This window comes from Enhydra lutris, unplaced genomic scaffold (genome assembly GCF_002288905.1).
Source record: "Enhydra lutris kenyoni isolate GAN:26980312 unplaced genomic scaffold, ASM228890v2 scaffoldscaffold81, whole genome shotgun sequence".
Lineage (NCBI taxonomy): Eukaryota > Metazoa > Chordata > Mammalia > Carnivora > Mustelidae > Enhydra > Enhydra lutris.
The window spans coordinates 1,378,984-1,392,637 of record NW_019154165.1 but is presented as its reverse complement, the minus strand read 5'-3'; the positions used below and the strand labels follow the sequence as shown (position 1 = coordinate 1,392,637).

The following is a 13,654-nucleotide window of genomic DNA, read 5'->3' as shown; positions in this document are numbered from 1 at the left end:
TCCCACCCTTCCTCCCTGCCTTCCTACCCTGGTCCCTCTCCCCCCCCACCCACCCATAGCCTTCTCTCCATACCCCCCTCCCGATCCCCAGTCAACTAGTTCTCTTCGCCATCCGACTGCTCCCTTTCCACTGTCCCCTCAGGTGGGGAGGATGGGCAGAAGCGACGACGCAACCGGCCTGAAGCCTTCCCCACTGCTGAAGATATCTTTGCTAAGTTCCAGCATCTTTCACATTATGACCAGCACCAGGTCACGGCTCAGGTGTGGGCCTAGGTCCTGCCCTTTTCCCAACATTCTGCCAGCCTGCCCTGTTTTCCTTTCCTCCTCCTTCTCTCCCCGCTAGGCAGGCTAAGCCTCCTGGTCTCATCCCTGTCTGCCATCTTCCTTTTCTTGCTTCCCTGGTTCTTTCTGCGTCTCTCCACTCCCGTCTCACTCCCACTGCCCTTATTAGGTCTCCCGGAATGTTCTGGAACAGATCACAAGCTTTGCCCTTGGCATGTCATACCATTTGCCTCTGGTGCAGCATGTGCAGTTCATCTTCGACCTCATGGAATATTCGCTCAGCATCAGTGGCCTCATCGACTTTGCCATTCAGGTGGGGAAGTTGGGGAGATAAGGGTGGAAGAAGGTGTTTGTGCTGTATGGGGTCCTGAGGTCGAGAGTCGGGCCTCAAGCCTGTGTCCTGGGCTACTTGGGATGGGCAGGAAAGCCAGCCCGGTGGGGGCTGGAGGGTCAGGTGGAACATGAGCTAAGAAGGCCCAGACTAGCAGCTCACGTGCTCCACAGGGAGGCCCAAGAGGTAGATGAGAGCATTGGGTACGGACTGTCCTCCTGCGGTGGAGTTTATAAAACTGTATCCTAGAGACGGGTTAGATTGTCAATGTGGCTTGTGGCGTTAATAGAATAAAGGACAGTGGCGTATGGCAACAGGGTCCTTCTAGATTGAGGCGGCTGCAGTGGGAAGGGGCTCAGGCCTGTCTGGGCAGTTGCCTCATGGGAAGGGAGGTTATATGGCACACAGGGGCCTCTTCTCATCTCTCACCGCCCCCCAACACACACACACTTGCTCTGCCAGCTCCTGAATGAACTAAGCGTAGTCGAGGCCGAGCTGCTCCTCAAGTCCTCAGATCTGGTGGGCAGCTACACTACCAGCCTGTGCCTGTGCATCGTGGCCGTCCTGCGGCACTACCATGCCTGCCTCATCCTCAACCAGGACCAGATGGCCCAGGTCTTCGAGGGGTAAGTGGGGGCCGCAGAATAACTGGGTGGCTCGGGGCTCTGGCGAGTGCCAGTGGAAGCGGGCCCCTGAAGGACATGGGGCTCTCGCCATGGCCAAGCCCCTGCCATTTGGGCAGGCAGGGGAGACTAGTACCAAGAGCCATGAGCCTGTGTCCGGGGACCTTCATGCCTTGGCTGTGCACATGGCTTACGGACCATCTCAACCTTGCACCCTTGTGACAGGCTGTGTGGCGTAGTGAAGCATGGGATGAACCGGTCAGATGGCTCCTCGGCGGAACGCTGTATCCTTGCTTATCTCTATGATCTGTACACCTCCTGTAGCCATTTAAAGAGCAAATTTGGGGAGCTTTTCAGGTAAGAGAGGTGGGAGGTGAGGGTAGAGAATGGGACCTTGGCCCATCTCCTTCCCATTACCGCTCAATCCAGGAGCAGGGCACAGCCTAGGACCCCGCTGTCTCTGTCTGGCCATCTGGGAACTCTGTCCTTCATGTGTTCTTGGTTCTGGAGAGTAGGCCTGCCTCCTTCTTTTCCTTATCAGCCTGGCCTCCAGCCCATCTCCAAGGGGCCCACACTCCTCCTCCCAGCCTCGAGAGGCCTCCCGTACCTTGTTCTCACTGGGTCCCTGTCCCGCCTACTCGGCTTGGTCCCATCTACCTTTTGCTTGCCTCAGGGTCCCCAGTGCCTCCCTGTTTTCCCCTCCTCTCCCCCTTCCCAACCATCCCTCTGCCTTGCCAGATCATCCCCGACACTGCTGTGTCCCTTCTCCCACCCCTGCAGCGACTTCTGCTCCAAGGTGAAAAACACCATCTACTGCAATGTGGAGCCCTCAGAATCCAACATGCGCTGGGCACCCGAGTTCATGATTGACACTCTGGAGAACCCCGCAGCTCACACCTTCACCTACACGGGGCTAGGCAAGAGTCTTAGTGAGAACCCTGCTAACCGCTACAGCTTTGTCTGCAATGCCCTTATGCACGTCTGTGTGGGGCACCATGATCCCGATAGGTATGGGGCGTACTGAGTGGGGAACGGGCACCACGCTCCTGCCTGAGTTTGGGAGGGATGAGATGCCCGGGAGGTACGGCAAACTTGGTTACTGCTGGGGTGGAGATGAAAAGTTAATGAGTCTGAGGTTTTGTGGAACAAGGTTTTTCCTGAGGGCGTTTGTACTTCTCCCCAGGGTGAATGACATCGCAATCCTGTGTGCAGAGCTGACAGGCTATTGCAAGTCACTGAGTGCCGAATGGCTAGGGGTCCTGAAGGCCTTGTGCTGCTCCTCTAACAATGGCACTTGTGGTTTCAATGACCTTCTTTGCAACGTAGATGTGAGACTTGGGCCGGGGTCCCGCTGGGGCATGGGACGGTTCCCAGGGCTTGGTGGGGAGGGGGTTGGTCCTGGTCGTCGAGGTTGCAGAGGGACAGAGGCCCATAGAGCGGAGGCCGACAGCTTTGAGTTGGCAGCCTCTCTGCGCACTGAGGTGGGATATCTTGGCTGCTTTTTCCTCCAGGTCAGTGACCTGTCTTTTCATGACTCCCTGGCTACTTTTGTTGCCATCCTCATCGCTCGGCAGTGTCTGCTCCTTGAGGATCTGATTCGCTGTGCTGCCATCCCTTCGCTCCTTAATGCCGGTGAACTGCCAATCCATAACCCCTAGAATTTCTGGACCTTAAGTTTGACTAGACACCCGATGGCCACACACTCACTGTTCAGTGTGAGGCTCCCCAGTACCACCAGAGGCCGGTCCGGTGGTGTGCCTCTGTCTGGGAGCGGCCTCATTCTAACCTGCCATTGGTGGCCCCAATCTTTCAATCTTTCCGTGTTTTGACCCTCCAGGGGACTCTCCTCACACTGTAAGACAGTTGGTTGCCCCACCTCTCCTTGGGCATTATCTTGTCATATCTCCTTTTGCCTGACTTTGCCTTCCCTTGCAGCCCTTTGCCAACACCGTGTCCCTTCGCCCTGTCCAATATTTTTTTCTTTTTTAAGCTTGCAGTGAACAGGACTCTGAGCCGGGGGCCCGGCTTACCTGCCGCATCCTCCTCCACCTTTTCAAGACGCCACAACTCAATCCTTGCCAGTCTGACGGAAGTAAGTGACCCTGATCTGGGCCAGCCGGCAGTAGAAAATGTGGCTACCACTGCCACTGCCCCCCCCTTTCTACTTTTGCTTCCCCTGACTTCAGCTCCCTCCCCAGACAAGCCTACAGTAGGAATCCGTTCCTCCTGTGACCGCCACCTGCTGGCTGCCTCCCAGAACCGCATAGTGGATGGAGCTGTGTTTGCTGTTCTCAAGGCTGTGTTTGTACTTGGTATGGGGATAGGAAGGGAGCAGTGCCAGAAGTGTGTGTGGGGTGGAGTACCAGCCGAGCTACAGAGGACAGTCTTTCTCCCTCCTGAAGGTGGTCTCTCGGACCTCTGGGGAGGAGAGGCGGGAGGGAAGTGTATTTCTGTCCCCTAGGGCCGGATTTGGGGAGTTGCTGCCTCTGTGGGTCCGGGCTGGGTTTCTCCACTGTGTTCAGATCTCACTCTGCCCTTCCCTATCTGCCACCCATGAACCACAGGGGATGCGGAACTGAAGGGTTCAGGCTTCACTGTGACAGGAGGAACAGAAGAACTTCCAGAGGAGGAGGGAGGAGGTGGCAGTGGCGGTCGGAGGCAGGGTGGCCGCAACATCTCTGTGGAGACAGCCAGTCTGGACGTCTATGCCAAGTACGTGCTGCGCAGCATCTGCCAACAGGTCAGTCTCACCTTCCCCCCAGGCCTCCTCGGTGCCTTTCTAGAGCATAGTCCTGTTTTCAGCCGTGATCACGCCACCTTTCCCCTATACATCATGGCCTTCATCAACCCCCAGCCCGTCCCCCTTATCCCTCACCCCACTCACTGGTTGCCCCAGTGCCCTGATGACCAGCTTCCTCAGGAATGGGTAGGAGAGCGTTGCCTTAAATCGCTGTGTGAGGACAGCAACGACCTGCAAGACCCTGTGCTGAGCAGTGCCCAGGCCCAGCGCCTCATGCAGCTCATCTGCTACCCGTACCGCCTGCTGGACAATGAGGACGGGGAGAACCCCCAGCGGCAGCGCATTAAGCGCATTCTCCAGGTAGGCCAAGGTGATGGGGGTCTTGGAGGAACCAGGGGCCAGGGGGGCCTCAAGGCCCAGGGTGAAACCATAGGAACCCTGAGAGAAGGAGAGGAGGATGGTCAAGGAGGAAGACGGACAAGGATGCGGGCGAAAGGTGGTGAGGGAAACAGCTCGGACGTGGGTTTAGAAGTCATGCCAACATGGTCAAGACCCTAGAGTCAGCCAGTGGCTGAGGGTGTGGCTGTCAGGAGTGGAACTGCAGCTCAGCAGTGCAAGGCCCAACATCTGGGAAGCCTAGTTCTGGGCCTTGCTTGTTGGGCATTTGCTCCCTGCTCAGTCCCCAATGGCGGGAGTACCCAATAGCTCCCAGTTATAGAGCGTCCGCTTTGTGCTGAGTGTTGTGCATAACACTCTGTGTTTGTCCGCCTATTTAGTCTGTCCAACCCCGTAAAGGAGGTAGGGGTGTCTGTGTTTGACCAACGAGGACTCCCAGGCTTGAAGAGCCTAAGTGACTTGCCCAAGGTCACACAGCTAGTAAGCTTAAGAGTCAGCATGTGAACCCAGGTGGGCCTGTGCTACGCGCCCCCCCCCCCGCATCCCCCACTCCATCCCCACTTGGCCACACTGCTTCAGGCATTAGGGTAACTGGAGGGAGGGTGGAGAAAGAGAGCCATCTGGAAGAGCTACAGGAATGAGGTCTTCTCAGCCCAGAGGAGATAATGTCACAGAGAGATTAACTCGAAGTAGTAGCCCTCAGGTTTGGAAAGTACTTTGAGCAGCTGGTTTAAAATAGGAGAAGCAGGCTTCGACTTTAACATCAAGGATTTAGGGTAAGCGTTAGGGAGAACTCACCTCTGCAAAGGAATGTGAGGCTGTGGAACAGGAGACCAGGGAAAGGTGAAGTTTTCCTGAACCACTTTTATTTATTTTTTTGAAAAAGATTTTATTTATTTATTTGTCAGAGAGAGAGAGCGCGCGCGCGAGAGAGTGAGCACAGGCAGAGTGGCAGGCAGAGGCAGAGGGTGAAGCAGGCTCCCTGCCGAGCAAGGAGCCTGATGTGGGACTCAATCCCAGGATGCTGGGATCATGACCTGAGCCGAAGGCAGCCGCTTAACCAACTGAGCCACCCAGGCATTCCCTGAACCGCTTTCAAAATAGGGTGGATTTTCAGCCCTTTTGGGTCGTGTCGGTGGAGGCTTTCCTAAGGAGAGGGACACGGAGGTTCCTTTCAGACCTGTAGGCTTATGTGTTTCAAGGTTGCAAGAGGTCAGGAACTGGTCTTGGGGTGGTGAGTGGCTGGGGCCGGGGGACATGTTGATGATGAGCTTGGGAGCGGTATCTCTGTCACAGAACTTGGACCAGTGGACCATGCGCCAGTCATCTTTGGAGCTGCAGCTCATGATCAAGCAGACCCCTAACAATGTGAGTGGTGCCCGGCCCTCTCTTTCCCGTGCCCGCTTCCAGCTCCACACGCCTCACGAGGGTGGGTCACCACAGAAGAACCCACGTCCTGCCCTCGGGTTCTTGGGCTGAGAGAGAAGAGAGGACGGGAAGATGGCAGACGCCTGGGGCTGAGGAATAGGGAGGTGGGCTGGGAGAGCTGGGGCTCTGCGCCGTGGGGGAAGGTTGGCGGCGGTGGTGGCAGAGGCTGTTTCTATGGTCATGATGGTGAGGAGGTGTTCGAGGAGAAGATAGTGGGGAATTGGAGAAATGGGGAGGTGCTGGAGGGCACAGCTCCCGGCAGAGTTGTCTTTCCCCATTCTCATTACCCTCTCATTACCCTCCAGAAAGATGCCTTTCTCCGTCTTCATTTCCTACATCTCCTACCATCTGTTTTCCTTCATCCCCAGTTACCTAGTTAGTACCCCATGTGCCTTTCATCCCCCTGCCCCAGGAGATGAACTCCCTCTTAGAGAACATCGCCAAGGCCACAATCGAGGTTTTCCAGCAGTCGGCAGAGACGGGGTCTTCTTCTGGAAGCACTGCCAGCAACATGCCCAGCAGCAGCAAGACCAAGCCAGTGCTCAGGTTGGGGAGAAATGTGTTCAGACCCCTTATGAGTTGTTCTGCTAGCGTAAATGATTTCAGTCTCACAGAGGTTCTAGGTCTGTCCGTCAGGTGAGGGGAGAAGGGGTGCTTCCACCCTGGCCTGGCTCCTTTGGGACACTGTGTGCTCTGTCTGTCCTCCAGCTCTCTAGAGCGCTCTGGTGTGTGGCTGGTGGCCCCCCTCATTGCTAAACTGCCCACCTCAGTCCAGGGGCATGTGTTAAAGGCGGCCGGGGAGGAACTGGAGAAGGGTCAGCACCTGGGTTCCTCTTCCCGCAAAGAACGTGACCGACAAAAGCAGAAGAGGTAAAGTGGCTGTGGAGGGGACCAGGATTGAGGGGTAGAAAGGAGAGGAGGCAGGGCCAGGGAAGAAGAAAAGTTGGGACACGGGTGGGGATGAGAAATCACAGGAAAGTGGAAAATTGGAGGGTAAGAGTGGGCACGGTTGAGCAAGAGGCTAGATCTTTTTTGGTTAATTTTATTTATTTGAAAGAGAAAGACAGAGATAGCGAGAGAGAGCACAAGGTGGGGGAGGAGAGGGAAAAGCAGGCTCCCCGCTGAGCAGGGAGCTCCATGCGGGGCTTGATCCCAGGACCCCGGAATCATGACCTCAGCTGAAGGCAGACGCTTAACCTGACTGTGCCCCTACAGGCACCCCAAGAGGCTAGATCTTGAGAGAGTAGAGTCTGGGGCTTGGAATGATGAGATGGGCAACTGCCTAATTCACATCTCATGGTTCTGTCCTTGTTCTTTTCCTTTTCCTCCCTTCTCTAGCATGTCCCTGTTGAGCCAGCAGCCATTCTTATCCCTGGTGCTGACGTGTCTGAAAGGGCAGGATGAGCAGCGTGAGGGCCTTCTCACCTCCCTCTATAGCCAGGTGCACCAGGTACAGGCCCCTGGGCCACTGAGCTGGGCTGGAGGGCAGAAACGGGTGCCCCCGAGGCCACCATGTCCCCAGAACCTCCAGTACTTAACGGTCAACGCCTTGAGTGTTTGGGGATGGAAATGAGAAGATGCCGCGAGCTGGTTGTCATGCTTGTTTCTGTCTCAGATTGTGAATAACTGGCGGGACAACCAGTACTTAGATGATTGCAAACCAAAGCAGCTCATGCACGAGGCTCTCAAGCTGCGGCTCAACCTGGTGAGAGGGGTGTCCGAGGAGAAAAGAGATGTGGGTGGGACTAGAATTGCTCCATAGAGATGCCTCCCCACTCCAGCACTGGCCAGGGGTGCGGGCGGAGGGTGCTGAGATGGAGGGCCCAATTTCCACCGGGTCTTTGAGTACTGATCTGGCCCTCCTCAAGACGTGGGACCTAAAGTGGTTGAAGGTCTGGATCCTTGCAGAGACCCTGCCTCAGTACCCTAGATTCTGGCTGGGACCCTGGAAACCCACCATGGAATGTTGAGTGGAATCCTGGACATCCCTTAGTCCAGCTCCCATGGGTTCCTAAGTCAGGAACCCGAGGCCCAGAGGGGCCAAGAATGTAGTCATTGGCCTGGACTCACATAGCAGATCCCGGGTCCAACTGGCACGTGGTGGGAGGTGGGTGAAGTGGCAGCCAGGCTGGGTTCTGCTGTGAGCTTTCCTGAAATGCCAGCCTCGGCCCCTGAGCCATCTGACAGGCTCGTTGTGGCCCTGGCAGGTGGGGGGCATGTTTGACACGGTGCAGCGCAGCACCCAGCAGACCACCGAGTGGGCCATGCTCCTCTTGGAGATCATCATCAGCGGCACCGTGGACATGCAGTCCAACAAGTAAAGTACCCCCACCCTCTGCCCTCAGTCTTGCGCCTGGGAGGTAGTCCCTTCCCCCACGCCAGGTACAGGACGCCCTGCGGCTGGCGCAGATCTCCCTACTTGGCTCCCACCCCGGAGCCACTGTCTGGCCTAGCCTCTTTCCTCTCCGGTTCTCTCCCGGTCTTCTCATCACAGTGAGCTCTTCACCACCGTGCTGGACATGCTGAGTGTGCTCATCAACGGGACCCTGGCCGCAGACATGTCTAGCATCTCTCAGGGCAGCATGGAGGAGAATAAACGTGCCTACATGAACCTGGTGAAGAAGCTACGGGTGAGCAGAGGAAGCGAGGGCACGGCTCTGGTGGCGGGGGATGGGGACTGGCCCCTCGGCTCCCTCTCCCCTGACCTTGTGCACGCCGTTCGACTTCGTTCAGGCCAGAGCCACCTCCCCTCCACCTCCCCATCCACTTCTTGTTATCTGTACAGCGAGGGTTTACCGAGTGTCATCGTCGTCGTGCCTGGTTCTCTGCTGTCCCTTGAGACTTCCCATCACTCCTTTGCTGTGTCCTTGAACCCTTGCCTGTCTTCCTGTGCCTGCAGAAAGAACTGGGGGAGCGCCAGTCAGACAGTCTGGAAAAAGTTCTCCAGCTGCTGCCACTGCCCAAGCCAACCCGAGATGTCATCACCTGTGAGCCGCAGGGCTCCCTCATCGACACCAAGGGCAACAAGATTGCAGGCTTCGATTCCATCTTCAAGAAGGAGGCATGTCCCCTTTTCCTCCCATCCCTTTTCCTATTGCAGCACTGATCCCCCCACACCCAGCTTTTCCCTCCTCTGGGCAAGAGCTCTCCCTGCATGAACCTTGTCGTCGCTACAACTGGCTTACCAGGCGGGGGAGTCCATGGGGCTCTGCTGGCAACAGCTGTCTCTGGGGTGTGGAGCTGATCGCTGAACTTTTTTTTTTTTTTTTTTTTTTACATTTCTGCGCCCCATCTTGAGAATCTCATCCTCATTCATCTGTCTCTTCACCTCTACCCACCTCCTCCCATCCGCACCCACCTTTGAACAAACCACCCATTTCTCAGCACCCTGTCCTCCTCCACCCTGGCCGGCACCCCACCCATCTGTCTGGCCAGCTGCTGGATCTCTGTTACCCTGCATTCACCCGTGCCAGCGCCCCCATCTCTGCACAACTTTCCCTGCCCCTTGTCTCTGTCAGCTGCAGTGTTTGTTGAGTAACCTGGATGGCTGTGGAGAGCCGAGAGGGGGAGGGAAAAGATGAGGCAGAGTCTAAAATCTAGAGTCCAGCCCAGTCACATGTACGCTGTCTTTACTCCTTTTCCTGGCCCGTTTGTGTGTCTTTCTGAGTCTTCTCTCTCTCTCTATCTCTGTCTCTGCCTGACTCTCTCCCTTGGCCCTTCTCTGTGTCTCTCTGTGCGCCTCTTTGTCTCTCTTCCTGTTTCTGTCTCTTTCTCTGTTTTTGCCTTTCAGTCTCTTCCTGCCTTCCTGTTGCTGTGTCTTCCTTTGAATGTCAGCATCTGTGTGTCCCTGCCCATCGCCCTCTCCCCTCTGAATTCTGTCTGCTCTGAGCATGTACGTGTGTCGGTGTGCATGTGTGTTCATGTCCATCCCTCTCACCGTCTCCCAGGAACTGATCCGGGCCTGGGTTTGTTACTGGTTTTTTGTTTTTTGGGTTTTGTTTTTTTTTTTTCCATTTGATTGCCAACAGATCCTTCCCCCTCTCCTACAAGCCCTCAAGGTCTGTCTCCTGTTTTCCAAATCTCAGCAGCTCACTGTGTGTCATTTTCTGGAGCAGGGTCTACAGGTTTCTACCAAACAAAAGATCTCTCCCTGGGATCTTTTTGAGGGCTTGAAGCCGTCCGCTCCACTGTCCTGGGGCTGGTTTGGAACAGTCCGGGTGGACCGGCGCGTGGCCCGAGGAGAGGAGCAGCAGCGCTTGCTGCTGTATCACACCCACCTGCGGCCCCGGCCCCGTGCCTATTACCTGGAGCCTCTCCCGCTGCCCCCGGAAGATGAGGAGCCCCCTGCTCCCACCCTGTTAGAGCCTGAGAAGAAGGCTCCAGAGCCCCCCAAAACTGACAAACCTGGGGCCGCTCCACCCAGTACTGAGGAACGCAAGAAGAAATCCACCAAGGGCAAGAAACGCAGCCAGCCACCCGCCAAGACAGAGGTTAGTGCTGCCCCCCCACCCCCACCCCCACCCCATTATGCTCCCACAGCCTCTCTCTCTCTGCCCCCCACCCCATAATTCTGTGCAGCTTCTGGTTTCTGAGGGGAGTGAAGGGGAGGTGGGGAAGAGGTGCCATTAGAATGACAAAAATGAGTCACATAGGTCTAGCTCCTCTGCAGCCCTGGTCCCCCACCTTGTCCCACCTCTCCCCCGCCCCCCCTACCCAAGTTACGGTCCACTCACCTTCCTCCTCTGCTCTTCACACAGGACTATGGAATGGGCCCAGGAAGGAGTGGCCCTTACGGTGTGACGGTGCCCCCAGACCTCTTGCACCACACTAACCCTGGTTCCATATCACATCTGAGCTACAGGCAGGGCTCCATAGGCCTGTACACCCAGAACCAGCCACTCCCTGCAGGTGAGAGCTGGCCCCTAGGAAAGGGAGTTACCTGAGCATCCCTCCTGCCTGAGGAACAATGTCCCATCCCTGAGGATGTGCCCATGACCGGGACACTGAGCGGGAACTCAGGGAATGGGGAGCCTGGAGAGGTCAGCCCTCGCCCCTTTCCAGGTGGCCCTCGCGTGGACCCGTACCGCCCTGTGCGGTTACCGATGCAGAAGCTGCCCACCCGACCACCTTACCCTGGAGTGCTGCCCACAACCATGACAGGAGTCATGGGACTTGAACCCTCGTACAAGACCTCTGTGTACCGACAGCAGCAGCCCGCGGTGCCCCAAGGACAGCGCCTTCGCCAACAGCTCCAGGCAAAGATAGTGAGAGGGGCAGTAGGGAGGGCCGTCAGGGAGAGGGGCTTTGGGGGGTCATGAGACTGAGGAGATGCTTGGGATTTTCGCAAGGACTTGGCAGAGCGGGAGAACCAAGACAGCAGGAAGTGTTTTCCTGAGTTTGAGTTTGTCTCCTTTTTCCCCTCTAGCAGAGTCAGGGGATGTTGGGACAGTCATCTGTCCATCAGATGACTCCCAGCTCTTCATACGGTTTGCAGACCTCCCAGGTGAGGGCATAAGAGGGTGAGAAGGGGGTGGGGTGGAAGGGGCTTGAGGCCAGCCACCCTGTGCATCCTTGGCCCTGACCCCCTCTCTCCTCTTCCTTCTCTCCAGGGCTATACTCCTTATGTTTCTCATGTGGGATTGCAGCAACACGCAGGCCCCGCAGGTACCATGGTGCCCCCCAGCTACTCCAGCCAGCCTTATCAGAGCACCCACCCTTCTACCAATCCTACTCTTGTAGATCCCACTCGCCATCTGCAACAGCGGCCCAGTGGCTATGTGCACCAGCAGGCCCCAACCTACGGACATGGGCTGACCTCCACTCAAAGGTACTACCCAAGGCATCTGCGTGTGGGAGGGGGTTGGGGGGGCTGTGAAGACACACTGGGCTGCAAGGACGCATCTGGCGGGTGGGGGAAGCCCATGCCAGGAGGTGATGGGACTAGTCCGAACTTTCAGAGATGTGACGAATGCTTAGCTGGCCCCAAAACGCTGGAGCCAGAAGGGACCCGGTGACCGGTAGGCTTCCGTCCCCTTGCCTGACATTTCTTGGAGGCCCTGAGAGGGGAAGGTCACTCCTCCCACTATGATAAGGAAAGGTCTGGGGCTCTTAGATGTACTGTGTGGTAAGGAGTCATCCTGCCAGCAGCAGAGCAGTTCCACGCTGGAACGGACCAGCCACTGAGCCGTCCTACCATGCCGAATGCTAGGTGGGCCTTTTAGGACTCAGGAGCCACGTCTTGAGGCTCTGTGGCTTGGGCTCTAGGACACCAGGGAGTGGAGCAGAGGAAAGCCCTCTCCTTAGAAGCATCAGTCAGCCGCCCACTGTGTGGCCAGCACTCCGCTAGGACAGGGTAGGGTGAGAAAAGGTTTTAGAAAATACCACAGAGAATTTTTCGTCCAGTCTGGGAGAGGAGACTCACACAGAAGAGCATTTAAGGGTCACGGTGAGGAGAGAGGTATGATCAGGTAGGCAGTGGTGTGCTGTGAAGTAAATGGGAATTCAGAAAAGGTATGGGATGATGTTGTGGGCCTGAGTCTTTAGAGGAAGTTTCACGAAGGAGGTGAGATTTGAGTTGGCCTTTGAAGGATAGCTGTAATTTAGATTGGTGGCGTGGAGGATGAGAAAAGGGAGTCCAGGTAGATGACAGAGTGTGAATGAAGACGGGACCAGAGTGAGGAGGGTGACTTGGGGCCACGGGGGCAGGGGATGGGAAGAAGAGCATGGGTAGCGTGTAAAATTCACACCGGGGCAGTAGCAGGAGACAGGCAGGGACGGGCAGGTGATACAGGGCTTTGAGCGCTCCGTGCAGAGTTGAGACAGAGTCCCACAAAGGGCTCTTTTGATCAGAAAGGCCGTGTTGTGAGTCAATGTGTTGACAGATGAATATGGGATGCAGGGATAGGACACGTGGGGAAGGAGACGGAAGACTTGAGAGCAAGGGTCCGGCTGGGAGGTAGCCTGTTGCTGTGCCGTACGTGGGAAGGCATGAGAGCAGGAGAACTCCGTGGTCTTTCTGATTCTGAAATGTTCCCCGGGGACCACTACCACCAATAGCAGAAAGCAGCTCAGTGGGTACACTCTAGAACACCTGTTCTGTACTAAGACTGATTTTCGTTCTTGTAAGAGAAAAGTGGTGAAAACAGAATTGGGAGATGTCTTGCCGTGAAGGTGATGAGCCCTTGAAATGGGGTGATGCCTTTGCCCCTTATTCCTCAACATAGCAATCTGTCAGAACCGAGACAGGCCCTTCTGGTTAGCGCCAGGAGGAGTGAGTGAAGCAACTTGTCGAGGTTTCCTTCAGGTCAGGGACGGGGACTTCTCCTCCTCCTCCCCCCCCCCCCCCCCCCCCTTTCCTACCTCCTACCCCACACCCCCATCCTGGGGACCGGGCCTTGACCTTCGGCCCACTGGTCTTGGCAGGTTTTCCCACCAGACCCTGCAGCAGGCCCCCATGATAGGTACCATGACTCCGCTGGGCGCGCAGGGCGTCCAGGCCGGTGTGCGATCGGCGTCCATCCTGCCCGAGCAGCAGCAGCAGCAGCAGCAGCAACAGCAGCAGCAGCAGCAGCAGCAGCAACAGCAGCAGCAGCAGCAGCAGCAGCAACAGCAGTACCACATCCGGCAGCAGCAGCAGATCCTGCGGGTGAAGCCCTAGGCCTTCTGGGGTCTGGGGACCCAGGAGGGGCGGGGCAGTCATTCTTTGGGGGTCTGATGCGGGTGATGGGGTGAGGTGGCACTGGCACCGGGGAGCATCCCCTGGCACTCGGTAGGGGCCCTAGAAGTTCCTGTCCTCCTCTTCCCCCTGCTGGCTTCCAGGGGGGCCTGTGGGAGTGCCCTGGGGAGTCTGCGCCA

The 13,654-nt window shown here is 56.8% G+C and overlaps 1 protein-coding gene across 1 annotated transcript in view; it reads left to right on the top strand.

The window, feature by feature from the left end:
- The window catches only part of LOC111160986 (mediator complex subunit 12), a 20,769-nt gene extending 7,115 nt beyond the window's left edge, over nt 1–13,654 (top strand). Inside the window, exons 18-42 of the mRNA XM_022524403.1 lie at nt 143–261; nt 452–595; nt 1,076–1,239; nt 1,462–1,593; nt 2,017–2,244; nt 2,420–2,564; nt 2,748–2,868; nt 3,227–3,328; nt 3,435–3,548; nt 3,801–3,976; nt 4,157–4,336; nt 5,669–5,740; nt 6,213–6,346; nt 6,509–6,670; nt 7,139–7,250; nt 7,416–7,505; nt 8,008–8,117; nt 8,295–8,430; nt 8,700–8,861; nt 9,916–10,290; nt 10,558–10,708; nt 10,862–11,064; nt 11,226–11,303; nt 11,410–11,627; nt 13,223–13,654. Of these exons, the coding sequence (XP_022380111.1) occupies nt 143–261; nt 452–595; nt 1,076–1,239; nt 1,462–1,593; nt 2,017–2,244; nt 2,420–2,564; nt 2,748–2,868; nt 3,227–3,328; nt 3,435–3,548; nt 3,801–3,976; nt 4,157–4,336; nt 5,669–5,740; nt 6,213–6,346; nt 6,509–6,670; nt 7,139–7,250; nt 7,416–7,505; nt 8,008–8,117; nt 8,295–8,430; nt 8,700–8,861; nt 9,916–10,290; nt 10,558–10,708; nt 10,862–11,064; nt 11,226–11,303; nt 11,410–11,627; nt 13,223–13,457 (3,863 nt within the window). The 3' untranslated portion in view covers nt 13,458–13,654. The remainder of the gene's footprint in view (nt 1–142; nt 262–451; nt 596–1,075; nt 1,240–1,461; nt 1,594–2,016; nt 2,245–2,419; nt 2,565–2,747; nt 2,869–3,226; nt 3,329–3,434; nt 3,549–3,800; nt 3,977–4,156; nt 4,337–5,668; nt 5,741–6,212; nt 6,347–6,508; nt 6,671–7,138; nt 7,251–7,415; nt 7,506–8,007; nt 8,118–8,294; nt 8,431–8,699; nt 8,862–9,915; nt 10,291–10,557; nt 10,709–10,861; nt 11,065–11,225; nt 11,304–11,409; nt 11,628–13,222) is intronic.